This window comes from Salvelinus namaycush, chromosome 7, assembly GCF_016432855.1.
Source record: "Salvelinus namaycush isolate Seneca chromosome 7, SaNama_1.0, whole genome shotgun sequence".
Classification (NCBI taxonomy): Eukaryota; Metazoa; Chordata; class Actinopteri; order Salmoniformes; family Salmonidae; genus Salvelinus; species Salvelinus namaycush.
In genome coordinates, this window is record NC_052313.1 from 26,676,321 (window position 1) to 26,694,900 (window position 18,580).

General features: G+C 44.8%; 2 protein-coding genes across 5 annotated transcripts; both read right to left on the minus strand.

Moving 5' to 3' along the window:
- Positions 1-4,591: 4,591 nt before the first annotated feature.
- nsun6 (NOP2/Sun RNA methyltransferase 6) lies at positions 4,592-13,763 on the minus strand. Of its 4 annotated transcripts, none has more exons than XM_038997872.1 (11): positions 13,725-13,763; positions 12,072-12,227; positions 11,385-11,482; positions 9,178-9,284; positions 8,660-8,813; positions 8,263-8,344; positions 7,831-7,950; positions 6,975-7,119; positions 6,594-6,739; positions 6,014-6,139; positions 4,592-5,446 (listed from the first exon to the last, which is right to left on the minus strand). In XM_038997872.1, exons 5-11 carry the CDS (start codon positions 8,809-8,811, stop codon positions 5,228-5,230), a joined length of 990 nt encoding a protein of 329 aa, XP_038853800.1. In that variant the 5' UTR covers positions 8,812-8,813; positions 9,178-9,284; positions 11,385-11,482; positions 12,072-12,227; positions 13,725-13,763; the 3' UTR covers positions 4,592-5,227. The 4 variants fall into 4 exon arrangements, with proteins under 4 accessions (XP_038853800.1, XP_038853799.1, XP_038853797.1 ...); XM_038997871.1 differs by having other exon boundaries at positions 13,730-13,759; XM_038997869.1 differs by lacking the exon at positions 13,725-13,763 and adding an exon at positions 13,304-13,698.
- A 1,721-nt stretch (positions 13,764-15,484) lies between these two features.
- LOC120050683 (serine/threonine-protein kinase pim-3-like) lies at positions 15,485-17,512 on the minus strand. Its single transcript, XM_038997259.1, has 6 exons — positions 17,263-17,512; positions 16,854-16,948; positions 16,688-16,738; positions 16,133-16,511; positions 15,877-16,053; positions 15,485-15,591 (listed from the first exon to the last, which is right to left on the minus strand). The coding sequence occupies exons 1-6, from the start codon at positions 17,510-17,512 to the stop codon at positions 15,485-15,487; spliced, it is 1,059 nt and encodes a 352-aa protein (XP_038853187.1).
- Between the last annotated feature and the right edge of the window lie 1,068 nt (positions 17,513-18,580).

Consider the following 18,580-nt stretch of genomic DNA (forward strand, 5'->3'; position numbering starts at 1 on the left):
TGAGTTTTGACTCCAGCACGGGAAGTATGGGAGAGGGAGTGTGGCCTGTAAATTGAAGCCCATATAGGATATACAGTACCAGTCAAAAGTTTAGACACACCTACACATTCCAGGGTTTTTCTTTATTTTGCCTATTTTCTACATTGTAGAATAATAGTGAAGACATCAAAACTATGAAATAACACATATTGAATCATGTAGTAACCAAAAAAGTGTTAAAGAAATCAAAATATTATTATTTTAGTTTCTTCAAAGTAACCACCCTTTGCCTTGACGGCTTTGCACACTCTTGGCATTCCCTCAACAAGCTTCATGAGGAATGCTTTTCCAACAGTCTTGAAGGAGTTCCCACATATGCTGAGCATTTGTTGGCTGCTTTTCCTTCACTCTGCGGTCCAACTCATCCAAAACCATGTCAATTGGGTTGAAGTCAGGTGATTGTGGAGGCCAGGTCATCTGATGCAGCACTCCATCACTCTCCTTCTTGGTCAAATAACCCTTACACAGCCTGGAGGTGTGTTTTGGGTCTGACCCAGAACCCGTGCTGCTAGGTGACCTAAACTGGGACATGCTTAACACCCCGGCCATCCTACAATCTAAGCTTGATGCCCTCAATCTCTCACAAATTATCAATGAACCCACCAGGTACAACCCCAAATCCGTAAACACGGGCACCCTCATAGATATCATCCTAACCAACTTGCCCTCCAAATATTCCTCTGCTGTTTTCAACCAAGATCTCAGCGATCACTGCCTCATTGCCTGCATCCGTAACAGGTCTGCTGTCAAACAACCACCCCTCATCACTGCCAAACGCTTCCTAAAACACTTCAGCGAGCAGACCTTTCTAATCGACCTGGCCCGGGTATCCTGGAAGGATATTGACCTCATCTCGTCAGTAGAGGATGCCTGGTCATTCTTTAAAAGTGCCTTCCTCACCATCTTAAATAAGCATGCCCCATTCAAAAAAAATGGAACCAGGAACGGATATAGCCCTTGGTTCTCTCCAGACCTTACTGCCCTTGACCAGCACAAAAACATCCTGTGGCGTTCTGCATTAGCATCGAATAGCCCCCGTGATATGCAATATTTCTGGGAAGTTAGGAACCAATATACACAAGCAGTTAGGAAAGCTAGCTTTTTCAAGCAGAAATTTGCATCCTGTAGCACAAACTCAAAAAAGTTCTGGGACACTGTAAAGTCCATGGAGAATAAGAGCACCTCCCAGCTGCCCACTGCACTGAGGCTAGGAAACACTGTCACCACCGATAAATCCACTATAATTGAGAATTTCAATAAGCATTTTTCTAAGGCTGGCCATGCTTTCCACCTGGCTACCCCTACCCCGGTCAACAGCACTGCACTCCCCACAGCAACTCGCCCAAGCCTCCCCCATTTCTCCTTCACCCAAATCCAGATAGGTGATGTTCTTAAAGAGCTGCAAAGTCTGGACCCCTACAAATCAGCCGGGCTAGACAATCTGGACCCTCTCTTTTTAAAATTATCTGCCGAAATTGTTGCTACTCCTATTACTAGCCTGTTCAACCTCTCTTTCGTATTGTCTGAAATTCCAAAAGATTGGAAAGCTGCCGTGGTCATCCCCCTCTTCAAAGGGGGAGACACTCTAGACCCAAACTGCTACAGACCTATATCTATCCTACCCTGTCTTTCTAAGGTCTTCGAAAGCCAAGTTAACAATCAGATTACCGACCATTTCGAATCCCATCATACATTCTACGCTATGCAATCTGGTTTCGGAGCTGGTCATGGGTGAACCTCAGCCACGCTCATGGTCCTAAACGATATCATAACCACCATCGATAAGAGACATTACTGTGCAGCCGTAGTCATCGACCTGGCCAAGGCTTTCGACTCTGTCAATCACCACATTCTTATTGGCAGACTCAACAGCCTTGGTTTCTCAAATGATTGCCTCGCCTGGTTCACCAACTACTTCCTTGATAGAGTTCAGTGTGTCAAATCGGAGGGCCTGTTGTCCGGACCTCTGGCAGTCTCTATGGGGGTGCCACAAGGTTCAATTCTCGGGCCTACTCTTTTCTCTGTATACATCAATGATGTCGCTCTTGCTGCTGGTGATTCTCTGATCCACCTCTACGCAGACGACACCGTTCTGTATACTTCTGGCCCTTCTTTGGACACTGTGTTAACTAACCTCCAGACGAGCTTCAATGCCATACAACTCTCCTTCCGTGGCCTCCAACTGCTCTTAAATGCAAGTAAAACTAAATGCATGCTCTTCAACCGATCACTGCCCGCACCTACCCGCCCGTCCAGCATCACTACTCTGGACGGTTCTGACTTAGAATATGTGAACAACTACAAATACCTAGGTGTCTGGTTAGACTGTAAACTCTCCTTCCAGACTCACACTAAGCACCTCCAATCCAAAATTAAATCTAGAATCGGCTTCCTATTTCGCAACAAAGCATCCTTCACTCATGCTGCCAAACATACGTTCGTAAAACTGACCATCCTACCGATCCTCGACTTCGGCGATGTCATTTATAAAATAGCCTCCAACACTCTACTCAACAAATTGAATGCAGTCTATCACAGTGCCATCCGTTTTGTCACCAAAGCCCCATATATTACCCACCACTGCGACCTGTACACTCTCGTTGGCTGGCCATCGCTTCATACTCGTCGCCAAACCCACTGGCTCCAGGTCATCTACAAGTCTCTGCTAGGTAAAGCCCCTGCTTATCTCAGCTCACTGGTCACCATAGCAGCACCCACCCGTGCACGTGCTCCAGCAGGTATATCTCACTGGTCACCCCCAAAGCCAATTCCTCCTTTGGCTGCCTTTCCTTCCAGTTCTCTGCTACCAATGACAGGAACGAAATGCAAAAGTCACTGAAGCTGGAGACTCATATCTCCCTCACTAGCTTTAAGCACCAGCTGTCAGAGCAGCTCACAGATCACTGCACCTGTACATAGCCCATCTATAAACAGCCCATCCAACTACCTCATCCCCATACTGTATTTATTTATTTATCTTGCTCCTTTGCACCCCAGTATCTCTACTTGCACATTGATCTTCTGCACATCTACCATTCCTGTGTTTAATTGCTATATTGTAATTACTTTGCCACCATGGCCTATTTATTGCCGTACCTTACCTCATTTGCACTCACTGTATATAGACTTTTCTTTTTTTCTACTGTATTATTGACTGTATGTTTGTTATTCCATGTGTAACTCTGTGTTGTTGTATGTGTCGAATTGCTGTGCTTTATCTTGGCCAGGTCACAGTTGCAAATGAGAACTTGTTCTCTACTAGCCTACCTGGTTAAATAAAGGTGAAATAAAAAATAAAAATTGTCCTGTTGAAAGACAAATTATAGTCCCACTAAACGCAAACCAGATGGGATGGTGTATTGCTGCAGAATGCTGCGGTATCCATGCTGGTTAAGTGTGCCTTAAATAAATCACTGAAAGTGCCACCAGCAAAGCAATCTCACACCATCACACCTCCTCCATGCTTCACGGTGGGAACCACACATGCAGAAATCATCTGTTCACCTACCCTCACAAAGACACGGCGGTTAGAACCAAAAATCTCAAATTTGGACGCATCAGACCAAAGGACAGATTTCCACTGGTCTAATGTCCATTGCTCGTGTTTCTTGGTCCAAGCAAGTTTCTTTTTCTTATTGGTATCCTTTAGTAGTGGTTTCTTTGCAGCAACTCAAACCATAAAGGCCTGATTCACAGTCTCCTCTGAACAGTTGATGTTGAGATGTGTCTGTTACTTGAACTCTGTGAAGCATTTATTTGGGCTGCAATCTGAGGTGCAGTTAACTCTAATGAACTTATCCTCTGCAGCAGAGGTAACTCTGGGTCTTCCTTTCCTGTGGCGGTCCTCATGAGAGCCAGTTTCATCATAGCGCTTGATGGTTTTTGCGAATGCACTTGAAGAAACTTTCAAAGTTCTTGACATTTTCCAGATTGACTGACCTTCATGTCTTAAAGTAATGATGGACTGTCGTTTCCCTTTTCTTATTTAAGGTGTTCTTGCCATAATATGGACTTGGTCTTTTACCAAATAGGGTTATCTTCTGTATACCTCCCCTACGTTGTCACAACACAACTGATTGGCTCAAATGCATTAAGAAGGAAAGAAATTCCACAAATTAACTTTTAACAAAGCACTCCTGTTAATTGAAATGCATTCCAGGTGACTACCTCATGATGCTGGTTTTGAGAGAATGCCAAGAGTGTGAAAAACTGTCATCAAGGTAAAGGGTGGCTACTTTGAATAATCTCAAATATAAAATATATTTTGATTTGTTTAACACTTTTTTGGTTACTACATGCCCATATGTGTTATTTCATAGTGTTGATGTCTTCACTATTATTCTACAATGTAGAAAATAGTAAAACAAAAATAAGGAAAAACCCTGGAATGAGTAGGTGTGTCTACACTCGTAGATTTATGACATTGACCTTCACCCGCATTGACCTTCATCCATTTGATCAAATCGACTATATAAATAAATGTTTTGATACTGCAAGCAATATGGTAATGTTTATGCACAAATATTTAATGAAAAAGTAGTAAAGAAGAATATGCAAATATACATATTTAGTTTATTTTCAATTTATTTGAGAGAAAAGGGGACAAGTAAAGTAACAAAATGTGTTGAATGTAGAGAGAGCATAAACTGAGGAATAGCTGTGTGATGCCATCTTGTTCCTGTGAAAATAACCAGACCGGTTCCTTGTTTTTAAAACACCAACTAAAAGGCAGTAAATTGTTAATACCTCGTGACCTCTTTCAGCACGCTACTTCCTGATCTACGCTCCCAGAGCCAGCAAATCCGCTGTCACCAGGGCAGCTGTGTCGTCACTGTTGTCATGGCGACCAGGCGAACGGCAGCAGAACTGCATTTGCCGATACTCATCCACCCTACGCATTTTCTCCCTTACTCGCCCAGAAATGTTTTTCATCTTGCTCAATCCCTCCCTCCCTCCCCTCTCTGTTTATACAAGTCATCCCTATATGGGCCAGTGTTTTAGTAGGCAGCCAGGCAGGCACAGAGGTGGATGTTGTAAACCGCACAGGGAGTGTGTGTTCTAAATGCTCTCCTGCCCGAGTACAGTGAGAGGTGTAAACACCATCATTCCTCTCTGCAGGCCCTGTGTGAAGGCATGGAGAACAGCTCGGTTCTAACCAGTTGGGGAGGGTACTGCTAGTCTAGTCCTGTCAGCTCTTCAGGAACTTGGCAATGAAGAAGCCGATAGTGTCCTTGTTGGCTCGGTGTGCGAGGGGGGTTGGGGACTCTGGCTGTTCTGTGGGGCTGTCATCCTCTCCCCTGGCCTCGGCCGCGCTCCAGACCAACTCAGGACTGAACCTCTGGAGGAGACGCAGCTGCTCAGGTGACAGGCCAGCTCCCAGCATGCCCTCAGCTCCGATGTGGGGCTCCTGAGAGAGACAGATACATCAGTTAGTCTTTTTGTGTGTGTGCGTTTGTTACCTGAGACTGTGTGTGTACATTTGTTACCTGAGGCTGTGTGTGTGTGTTTACAGGTTTGTTACCTGAGGCTGTGTGTGTGTGTTTACAGGTTTGTTACCTGAGGCTGTGTGTGTGTGTTTACAGGTTTGTTACCTGAGGCTGTGTGTGTGTGTTTACAGGTTTGTTACCTGAGGCTGTGTGTGTGTGTTTACAGGTTTGTTACCTGAGGCTGTGTGTGTGTGTTTACAGGTTTGTTACCTGAGGCTGTGTGTGTGTGTTTACAGGTTTGTTACCTGAGGCTGTGTGTGTGTGTTTACAGGTTTGTTACCTGAGGCTGTGTGTGTGTGTTTACAGGTTTGTTACCTGAGGCTGTGTGTGTGTGTTTACAGGTTTGTTACCTGAGGCTGTGTGTGTGTGTTTACAGGTTTGTTACCGGAGGCTGTGTGTGTGTGTTTACAGGTTTGTTACCGGAGGCTATGTGTGTGTGTTTACAGGTTTGTTACCTGAGGCTGTGTGTACATGTGTGTGTGCGCTACCTGAGGCTGTAGTGTGAGGCAGGGGAAGGTGTTAAGGGCCCAGGCCACCTGCTCCTCGTTCTCTGCCAGAGTCACAGTGCAGGTGCTGTACACCAGGACCCCACCTCTCTTCAGGAGCCGTTCCGCCTGCCAATTATACACACACACACACTAAGGTCACACTCACAGTAAGCACTCTTTAACATGCCCTCATCACTCAATAGATAGACACTGCATTGTCAAAACGCTGGTGCAGCTATGTACACATACACACATTTACCTTACTGCGGTCTCTCCAGAGCTTAGATATTAAATGGCCTTAAGGAAACTCCAGTGGACACTGATGGAGCGCTTTGTGCCGCTGGGATAAGTGATGCGCTCACTATTGGACCCTAATCTCCCCACAGTAATCCATCCGCCGGCTATACTTAAGCTTTTCATCAGAGTATATCGGAGCCCAGAGCTCTAGAACAATCAAGCTTGGCCACACTGTCCTCTACTGGTCAGCACTGGTCATGGACAGTGTTATGCGAGGTAAGTGTGCTCGAGCGGGCATGCATGCGTCTGTGTGTGTGTGTGTGTGTATGTGTGTGTGACGCACTGTGTGGAAGAGCTTGCGCTGTAGAGGCTGGTAGGAGCAGATCTCCTTCAGGTTCCAGGTACAGACCATGCTGGGTCTCTGGCCTAGACCGCTACACGGAGCATCCAGCAACACCCGGTCAAAACTCTGTGGAGGGAAGGGTGGACCTGAAAACAGAGTGACATGAAAGTATCCAGGTCTCTGAATTAGTAACCATGTTAGCCAACCAAGTAGAGAGGTGAGAATAACATTGAAATCGTCAGTGGTGTCCATGCCGGCGTTCTAAACGGCACCCGATTACCTATAGTGCACTACTTTTGACACGGCCCTGGTCAAGTAGTGCACTACGTAGGGAATTAGGGTGCCATTTGGGATGTGCATCCCATCAGTCACATTCCGTACCCTCAGTGTCCTGGACCTGGTCAGTGCACACAGCCTTGATGCTATTGAAGCAGTGGGCTTTGATGCAGTCCAGATGCAGCGCTTTGGCGTTCTGACGGATGCGCTCCACCTTGCCTCTGATCTTATCCAGGGCCACTACCTCTCCCTGCAAGGGACAAACCAAGTGAGCAGCAAAGGCAAAAACAACATTCCAGGTAGCAGTGGGGAAAAGAGCCCAACCTTGCACAACAGCTCCACCTTGTGGAGAAGTAGATGTAATGTGCAAATGGAAACTTAGAGACATTTTACTCATAAATTAAAGTTTTGTTTTTCAATTATTTGGGTTGGAGCAATATAGCTGGATCTATACAACTGGCGTAATGGGACGTGGCTTCATCTTGACATTAGACCACTTTGTGGTCTCACAAACTTTGACCTGAAAGTGTAATGTCCCTTTAAAGCTGCAATATGTAACTTTTTGGGTGACCCAACCGAATCCACATAGAAATGTGAGTTCTAGATCTGTCATTACCATTGAAAGAAAGTCTAAGAAGCGGTAGATCTGTTCTACGTGCGCTATTTCTATGCATCCCGTTCTTAAGTTTAGTTTTTGTGTCTTTTACTTTCGGTTTTGTACACCAGCTTCAAACAGCTGAAAATACAATAGTTTTGGTTATGGAAAATATATTTCACAGTGGTTTAGATGGTACAATGATTCTCTACACTATACTCGCTTGTTTTATCACATAATCTGAAATTAGGCGAACTATAAGAATTTTAGCAACTAGGAAATTGTGGAGCGATTTCTGCGTATTGCACCTTTAACTTCAAGGTCTTCAAAGCCCATTAGAGCCCCCCCTCCCCTACACTCTCTCACCTGTCCCCCCATCAGGGCAGCGATATGGCAGGTCTTCCCCCCGGGAGCGGCACACATATCCAGGATGCGCTCTCCAGGACGGGGCCCCAGCACGTGACCCACCACCACCGATGGGAGGTTCTAGAGTCATAGAAAGAGATGGGGAAAACAGAGCTCAGAGTATGAGTGCTAATCTAGGATAAATGTTGCTGCTCAGATCATAATGAATAAGATTTTACAGAGAGGTGGGGACCTAGCACTCTACTCTGAAATGCTTTGTGGATACAGGCCCAGGTCCCCGATGTCCATGTGATCTTATTTGTTGTGATCAAAACGGATTCTAAATCAGCCCTCCTCCTCTGAGATTCTTGATACACGAGATGCCCCTGATTACGACCGTTGATCCAGAGAATCTACTGCCGTCTCAAAAAAAAACTGCTGTTCAAGAGGTACCTGTAGGAACGCCAGGCTGGGCAGTACCCCATCGAAGGAGGGGCTCTGGTACAGGGGCTCTACCATCCGAACACCAACACCCCTATACGGGAAGAGAACAGTGACATTACTGCAAAATATATTAAATCCTGAGCATGTCTTACAACTTAGCGTATGCTTTTCACTAGGACTAAATCTTTCTGAGCATTGATATTGAGTATCTGCGCATGCTTCATTCAATGAGGCTTGATCTGTATTAAAACTTTACTCCAATAGCAGCCATACCATTACCATGTTATTCCCACTTTACGATGTGCTATAAAGTGCTAGCCAAATAGCAGCCTCATAACAGACTAGCGTAACGCTGCTCGGAGAGAATTTTGTGATAGAGATTCGAGACCTAAGCGTCTCTACCTACTTGACTGGTTCGTCTGAGCAGAAGATGTCGGCGCGGTCCATTTCAGCGACTCCGTTTCCCACAAACACTCTCTTTCCCTTAAAGTCCTTGTTCCCCCGTGTGCACTTCCCCTCCAGGTCCGAGAACACAGACACCGCATCTCCTGTCTTCATGACTGAAACAGACAGAAAATGATCCGGCAACAGGTTTCCGAGTCGATACTCTTTTAGTACTATCACAACATTGATATGTACACCACGTCCCCCGTCTTCATGACTGAGACCAAACACGCTGCTATTATAGTACCTCCAGTCCAGGCTATAATGTTCATTCCCAAAACTATTGTTACACTAGACTGCTGATAACAGTTCTAACGCTATCATCTGTTGTGAACGCAACTAGTATCCCTTCAAATGAATGGAAGAAGAACTCAAGGGTCTTCCAAATCGTTACGGTCAAAGGTTCTAATGGCATCTAAGGAAGTGAAGAAAAAGGGTGCCGTCCTTGGCTTGTAGTTGGAGTGCACGGAGTTCTCTTACACTTGGGTGTGGCGAGGATCCCTGGGGCGAAGACGTGCGCTCCCCTCAGAACAGCACTGCCACACTGAGCGCCTACTATGACCTCAGAGCTGAGCTGGACCACAGGCCTGAGCGCAAAGTAAAAGGGTGGTAAAACACATTCACATGCTGCTTATTTGCTGTGGTCACGTCCCAAATGGCACCCTATTCCCTATGTGGTGCGCTATTTTTGACCAGAGTCCATAGGGAAAAGGGTGCAATTTGGGATTCAGAATAACTCTTTCTCTTTCACACACACACGAGCGGTGAGGTGATGAACAGTGCTGATGATCAGAGGTACCACTTATATGCTATCATCACACACATACGTATCAATAGTAGCAAAGGACAAATTCTTGGAAAGATTAAGAGCAGAAGAGAAAGTTGCCTTACGTCATTGCTAGCAATTGTTGGTTTATGCGGGGCTTTCTTTGCGTCTTTAAGTTCTGTTGTTGATTTGGTTCCATAGTAGAGTGTCAAACCCAATGTGCATTAGTGTTTTTGCATAGCGAGTTAAGTTAAGAAACCTGTTATTTCTACTATAATTTTATGAAATCATGTGTAGTTGTGGCCGTGGTGGGAATGATTTTGGAGAGGGTTCGGGATTTTTCTAAGCTCTGGTCCAGGAAGGCTCAGAGTCAGAAAGCTGCATGCAAAAGTCCTGGACAAGAGCTACGATTTTTACATCGATAAAGAGTGTTTCTCCCTCTTACCTTTGTGGAGTGGACTCTTACACTACATGTTCTCGTCGAACATCTCCTTCCAAAATCATGGGCATTAATACAGAGTTGGTCCCCCCTTTGCTGCTATAACAGCCTCCACTCTTCTGGGAAGGCTTTCCACTAGATGTTGGAACATTGTTCCAGGGACTTTATTTCATTCAGCCACAAGTGCATTAGTGAGGTCGGGCACTGATGTTGGGCGATAGGCCTGGCTCGCAGTCGGCGTTCCAATTCATCCCAAAGGTGTTCGATGGGGTTGAGGTCTTGGCTCTGTGTAGGCCAGTCAAGTTCTTCCACACCGATCCTGACAAAGCATTTCTGTATGAACCTCGCTTTGTGCACGGGGACATTGTCATGCTGAAACAGGAAAGGGCCTTCCCCAAACTGTTGCCACAAAGTTGGAAGCACAGAATCATCTAGAATGTCATTGTATGCTGTAGCGTTAAGAATACCCTTCACTGGAAATAAGGGCCTGGCCCGAACCATGAAAAACAGCCCCAGAACATTATTCCTCCTCCACCAAACTTTACAGTTGGCACTATGCATTGGGGCAGGTAGCGTTCTCCTGGCATCCGCCAAAACCAGATTTGTCTGTCGGACTGCCAGATGGTGAAGCGTGATTAATCATTCCAGAGAACACGTTCCACTGCTCCAGAGTCCAATGGCGGAGAGCATTACACCACTCCAGCCAACGCTTGGCATTGTGCACAGTGATCTCATGCTTGTGTGCGGCTGCTCGGCCAAGGAAACCCATTTCATGAAGCTCCCGACGAACAGTTCTGGTGCTGACGTTGCTTCCAGAGGCAGTTTGGAACTCGGTGAGTGTTGCAACTGAGGACAGACGATTTTTATGTGCTACACGCTTCAGCACACGGCGGTTCCGTTCTGTGAGCTTGTGTGGCCTACAACTTCGCGGCTGAGCCGTTATTGCTGCTAGACCTTTTCACTTGACAACAACAGCACTTACAGTTGACCGGGGCAACTCTAGCATGGCAGAAATTTGACGAACTGACTTGTTGGAAAGGTGGTATCCTACGACGGTGCCACTTTGAAAGTCACTGAGCTCTTCAGTAAGGCCATTCTACTGCCAATGTTTGTTTATGGAGATTGCATGGCTCTGTGCTCAATTTTATACACCTGTCAGCAACGGGTGTGGCTGAAATAGCCAAATCCACGAATTCAAAGTGGTGTCCACATACTTTTGTATATAAAGCTGTCATCAAGGCAAAGGGTGGCTACTTTGAAGAATCTCAAATATAAAATATATTTAGATTTGTTGAACAGTTAATACATGATTCCATATGTGTTATGTGTTATTTCATAGTTTTGATGTCTTCACTATTATTCAAAAACGTAGAAAATAGTCAAAATAAAGAAAAAACCTGGAATGAGTAGGTGTATCCAAACTTTTGACTGGTACTGTATATAGTGTATTTGGCTGACATTTTGCAGACATTCCTGACATACCTAGGCCCGATGACAGGAAGAAGCAGCACATCTGGAATGTGTGGGTGGGGGAGAATGGTAACGGCAATGTCTTCAGACTGAGAGTCACACTTCTGCTGCTGCAAGAACAGAGGTAGCAGGGTTAGAAGAGCTCGCACTGAGGCGTCAACACACAGAAAACAGTGTTGAAAATCATAAATGTACACACACACACACACAGTCAGACATAAACGCTCTTACACAGCATACCCACCGGGACAAAAAATACCTTTAGCAATAAATTTAAAAAAGACAATTTAAGTAGTTAAGTTTTCGGGCAACACTGCTCCATAGACATGTCCACTATGGCCGTGTCCTGATTCTCCACCCTTTTCCTAAAGTGTGCATTTGCACCCTGTCATGTATTTAAAAGCATTGGATTGGTGTAAGCATTGGCTGGAGGGAGTTTCCTCCATTGTTAAATCCATGACTGCTGATGTAAAAAGGGGTTTATAAATATATTTGATTTATTGATTGATTGATTGATGACGGAGAGTGAGCAACTGTGCAAGTGCACACTTCGGTAGAAGGGAATAAACTCAGGCCAATCTGTCTCTCACACTATTGCCTAGAAGGAGCCTTGATCTTAAGCACATTTCAGTTAACGTACTACAGTGAATCAATCCCACCCCCACAAGCCAGCAACACAGTAAGCAGACTGCCCCCCACCTGTTTGAGTTCCTCCCCAAGCCTGTGTTGGATCTCCTCCAGGGAAGCCAGGTGAGTGCTGGCTCGCACACAGGTCAAGGCAGGCGGGTGGGACAGGCAGGACAGCAGCCTCTGGAACCTCTGCTCCGCCTCTCCTTGACTCACTGCAGCCAGCACCTGCACCCAAACATAGGACAGGGGGTGTCAGGTTCGAGTAGCTGAACATTACTTCTCTATTTCAACAGATCATTTTTGGGTGACACTTGAACATCAGGGCCCATATTCATGAAGCATGTCAGAGTAGAACTAGGATCAGGGCCTCCCTTTCCATAACATTTGGATTCATTATTATCTAAAAGGCCAAACTGATCCTAGATCAGCAATGCTACTCTGAGAAGCTGGAGAAATACATGCCCAGATACTGTACATAACTAGATTAGATCTGATAATGTGCGAGAAAAAGCTTAGGTGTCATTTAGGAACAATAAAGTTGCATCTAGTAGAAGTCAACCAACGTCTTGTTCGAACAAGAACATAAATGTAGTCACTGTCAAAACAATGAACACAAACACATTAATTAGTGTGTGTGCTAGGTGCTTTTAGCAACGTGGGTGTATTTACATACAAAAAAATATATATTTAACCTTTATTTAACTAGGCAAATCAGTTAAGAACAAATTCTTATTTACAATGATTGCCTACCCCCCGGCCAAACCCTCCCCTAACCCGGACGACGCTGGGCCAATTGTGCGCCGCCCTATGGGACTCTCGATCATGTCCGGTTGTGACACAGCCTGGGAACGAACCACGGTCTGTAGTGATGCCTCTAGCAGTGCCTTAAACCGATGCACCACTCGGGAGGCAATTGCTTTAAATTGTACTGGGTTGCACAAAAACAGTCCGTGGGAAGCCAGAAATTAAATACAATTCCATTTCAACTTTCCTGCTGATGGGCAGGACAGTTGATCATTATGAGAGAAAATATCTAAAGGATCATATTATTAAACAGACTTTCCAAACTTGGGTATGTTATATACCCCACTTCCTCTCTGCTTACCTCATGTCAAGATAAACGTCCCCCACAAGTTATTTCTTTTTTGTCCACATATGGCGCATGTGCAAGACTTTTATTTTGACATGAGGTAAGCAGAGAGGAAGTGGGTCTACAACAGACCCTTGCTTGGAAACTCTTTAATAACACAATTCTTTAGATATCCCTATGTGTGTGTGTGTAGCAGGTAAGGGAACCCCACCTCCTTGTTTATGAAGACATTCCTCAAGTAATCATGAACTTCTGGCTTCAAAGCAATTCTTGGGAAAATTGACATTTCTTCTGGCATTGATTATGGCAATTTGAAGATGGGAAAAAATACACCTATTTCGACCTGAGATGTAACCTAGGTTATTACATAAAGAGAAATTAAAGTTATTGTTAATTACTGCATCCATTCCCTTGAAATTGTCAGTATCTGACCATTTTAACGGAAGAACTGGGAGCGAAGAGGCTAGTAGTATTGTAGGTGATATGAAGACATCAAACGTATAAGCTTCTTTGCGATTCCATTATCTAGCATGTTGCTTGCATGACGTATTGATTCAAAGTACGTTTGTGTGCAAATTCTAAGCGAAAAGCGTTTTACAAGTCAGTTTTGAATCAGTTTCCATGCTACTCACATTACATTTTTGGGTGAAGGATCTTCGTATGGCATTTCCTCCTACGTCATTAAAATGTCTGTATCGTAATGTTGGGAGTTGTAGTTATTTTGTGGAAATCTAATTGGAGTCGTTTTCTCGTTCTTTAGATACTGTACTGCATGTTGTTGTATATCCATGTTGCTATTGACACACACATTTCAGTTCAATGATAATAAGATTTTGTAAATATGTTTTGAGTTTGTGTACATTAATCAAACATTAATCAACTCACATGTGATAGTCACTTACACATTATTATTACTTACTCAATAATATCTATAAAATGTGACGTCTAAAACTACACCAGACAACAGATTTGGGATGCTTCATTGTTTTTACATTTTTCTCGAGGACACCATTTTTCAGCTCTAATTTACTTCACTGAAACTAAGATTAATACTAAGATTACAATCCTAACTACATCCAGGACACTGATGTGAAATGTGTTTTCAATCGTATTACATTTTAAGGGGGGGGGGGGGGCAAAACTGTTGTTTCTGCTCAGAACTGTCATTGGCATTCCTGTGTCAGCTGATTTAAATAAATACAATTATTTAACCTTTATTTAACTAGGCAAGTCAGTTAAGAACAAATTCTTATTTACAATGACGGCCTACGCCAGCCAAACCCGGACGACACTGGGCCAATTGTGCGCCACCCTATGGGACTCCCAATCATGGCCAGATGTGATACAGCCTGGAATCTAACCAGGGACTGTAGTGACGCCTCTTACACTGAGATGCAGTGCCTTCGACCGCTGCGCCACTCGGGAGACACTGAAAGGCGAAAGTAATATGCTGTAAAGGGGTCGATTGGAATTCACTCCCCTCGAGTACTATCTCTCTTCAAGCCCTTGCAGCAGAGGTCAGACCTGGTCTCAGCGGTGTCTTTCTGAAGGTCTCTTCCTGTTGGAGTTCCCTTCCAGTTCGGCTGTTGTTCTCTTCAAGCCCAGTACTAGAACAGTGGTAGCTGGCTCAGTGCAGTCTAGGGGAACATAAAGTTGTTATTCTATGGAGAGTTTCTGTATCCTCCCTTTGTCAACATCAGCTCAAAGGCGAAGGTAAGATGTTGTACAGGGGTTGAATAAAAACCATATTTTCTCTCATCAGAGTAGCAAAATCTCCAAGCATTATCCCTGTTACAATCTCTCTTCAAGCCCTTGCAGCACAAAAGGAGGGTCAGAACTCAGCGGTGTTTTGAAAGTCCTATCTAGAATTGGAGTGTCCCTTCATGTTCTGCAAAATTGTTCCCTGGAGAGCTGCTTTGAATTTCAGTCCTCATTCCCAGTTGGTTGCACAGATCAAATGTGATATCAGGTGATTTTTGGTGTCCTCTTCTTCCTTCTCCTTTTTTTCCTGCTTTTTCGATGCTGTCCTTGGCTAATCTCATTGGAGGAGGGTTTGGTTTTGAACAGTAAAGATTTTTAAGAACTAATTGTCCGGTTAAGTACCATAAAAGGGGATGTTGTTTTGGTACCAACAGCTACTAATTCCAAATTACCAAAATCTCTCCCTACTCCAATCAAGTTCCCACCCCTACCCTCCTCAATTTGCTTACATTGCTATAGAACCTTCAAAATAACGAGAGTAACAAACAACAGCTGTCAGTTAGAGAATGGACAAGATTTTGTAAAAGATCTGATAGGTATGACAAAGTATGCGATATGACATTGCTTGATGACACAGTAATAAATGTATTTCATATCAGTATTTCTTATGGCGTTCGCAACGGACACGGACTTAGGGGCGAGCCCGGTCCGACAGCCAGTCGTGCAGGAGGATCTGCTCCAGAACGGGCCTCTTCAAAGGGTCTTGCTTGAGGCACCAGCGGACCAGGTCTCTGCATTCTATGGAACAATAGGATTAGACAGTCACAAATGTTATCTTGTTACAGTAGAAAAAAGTATACAGAGAGAGCACACTTGTTACAAACTTCAGTTTAAACTCTATTAATCAAGTATCCTACCCTAAACCATTTTTTTAATGCAAAATAGTTCAGTTAAATTCTGTGTTTCTACTGTGTCGCCATTGCTTTGAATAGTGTGTAGATAAAGCACTGGTAATTGGACCCATACCAAATGGCACCCTACTCCCTAAACACGCCTACTCTCTTCCCAGCTGCAACTATATACCTTTGGAGATCCCTCTCTTGAAGCGCAGGCGTCCTCGGATGATTTCGGCCTCCTTCCTGAAGGGCAGGTCACCGTTGACCAGGCCAAACAGAAGCACACCCAGGGACCAGATGGTGGCTTTGCGCCCCTGGTACTTGCCATCCAGAACCCACTCAGGGGGGGAGAACTCTGTAGTGCCTGAGAGAGATGGGGGGATGTTACATTCGTTTGCCGAAGCTCACAACACCAATGCTATTCAGTCTTCGTCTCTTCTCACCAGCAAAGTCCCTGAAGAGTTTCTCCCTCAGCAGATCCCCGCAGCCGAAGTCGATGAGCTTGACGTTCAGAGTGTCCGTCTGCACCAACAGGTTCTCCACTTTTATGTCGCGGTGGATGACGCCGCGGTCGCGGCAGTGCCGTACCGCCAGAACCACCTGGAGCATGATGACCCTCGCCATGGCCTCGTTGAGCTTCCCACCCATCATCTCACAGTAGTCGTACAGGTCCATGCAGGAGGTGGGACGCTCCAGGACCAGGATGAACTTCTTGGGCTGCTCGAACCAATCCACCAGCTCCAGCACGTGTTCACAGACAGGGGGCCGCGACACGATCTGCATCAGGGCTACCTCCAGGGGCAGCCTGTACATTGTTCCAGGCTAAAGGGGGAAGGTTGATTAACAACAGTTTCATGCATTGGCAGCTCACAGTGGGCTGTTATATTGGTCTGACTGTACATACAATTATTAGGTAGGCTAGCACTCCGATGTATATCCATCTGACTGTTTTTATGATTGTTGGGTAGGCTAGTACACATTTATCAGACTGTACTTACGATTGTGAGGTAGTACTCCGATACACCCTTAGGGATGTACTTAATGGCGACCTGAGTGATGGAGAAGGGAGAAGCACATTGTGAATAATCAACATAATTGTGGTAATGTCTTATGCTGTGGATGGACAGATCTAAAGAGGGAGGAAAGAGAGGGAGGGATGATTACTTCTCTCCCATCTTCCTTTCGCGTTCCCTCATAGACGGACCCACAGCCTCCTTGTCCGAGCAACTTGCCCACGTTATAGAGCGAGGTGAAACTGGCTGCAACACAAATGTCACAGTTAAGGACACGGCCCAGTCCCTCCCCTAACCGCACACTGTTTATCAGGCTATTCAATGTCTAAGAGGCTTCATTGAGGACAATAACCAGATCTAGAAGAGCACAAACAGAGCCATTATCAATAAAACGAATCAGACAGGGGGCTTTATAGTACACTTAACTTACTGTCAGGCCTGTAGGCCTTTAGGTATTTGCATTTTATAACAATTGGCCACAGTTTGTAATTACCTCATTGAAACACTCTGTGGTGTCTGGTCACTCAAAGCTAAGGCAGATTATGACCAATATGTCTGACCTCTGCGTGGTGGGTTGCGCCGGACTTTGGTCTTGCATTTATCGCAGACTTCTGAACATTTGGAGTCGGTTCTCTCGCTGCTGGTGGATGTGTCTGTTGATGTGGAGGATCCAAGGGAGCTGTATGACCCGGATGCCACGGTGACCTTGATCTTCTTAGCAGTCCTAAGGTCGTCTGAATCTAAATCTTGGAAACTAGTCATCCTTTTCCTCTTTGATCCCATGTTGCATTGGGCTCCCTTGTCCTCCATCTTGGCGGTTGGTAGGCCCTTTCTCCTTGGCATCTTTGAAATTGCCCTGGTCTCCATAGGAGTGGGCCAGTCAGGGTCAGCCTCACTCTCAATCTGCAGTTTCTGGAGAGTGCTCTGTGTCAATTGAGTACAAGGGAGCACCAATGAAAGCCTTTTGGTTATGCCCTGCTGGCTGGACCGTTTTTTGGTTGGGCGTTCGCCCCCGTCCACATTGAACCTGCACTTCCTCTTCATTCTCAGCCCCTTGTTCTGAAACAGTCAGACGGTCCTAACATTTTATTTTGGGATGTTTGTGATAACCTTTATGAGAAAATAGTGTGATTTGCAAGTGCACCAATTAGCCACCTTGCCATTGTAATATATATATATAAGCCCTGTCCAGAACAGAAAGAAACCCAGAGCCACTAGCCCCCATAACATTGTGTAGGTCTGAAATGATTTGATTGCCTAAGCAATATGGTGAAAATAATTATATATAGCCTATTCTAGGGCAAAGGTAATACAAATCAATTGAAAGAAAGTTCAAGCTCATACTTGAACTTTGATGATATTTTTCAAATTTTGCAGTCGTTTTTGGGATATGCTGTTGACATCTAAGACACCATTTACACACTTTGTTCACACCATAACCTATTCCGTTGAATTCAGTCCTGGGTTCAAATACTATTTGAAATCTTTCAAATACTTTGCAAAGTAACACTCAGCACCACTCTTTGAGCCATATGCACACACAAAAATATAATTCACACATGTTTAATACACACATGAAATAGGACAGATGTAAACACCCACCTATTTATTATTATTACTATGACTGTTTGCTTTAGCTTACATGGAGTGCCAAATTAGGCGGGGTTTGTCATTTTAGGACTGTTCCATTGGCCTGATTTCAAACAGTGTTTCAACCCAGGTCTGGTTGGATTATCATTGAAGTCAATCAAATGTACAACCTACCAGGAGTGTGAATAAAGGAAGTGGTTCCGATGAGGTCGTGGACCCGTTTGATTGATTTGTCCATCAAAATGTCTATATATATGTCAAACATGATGATGATGTCATCTGGCACAG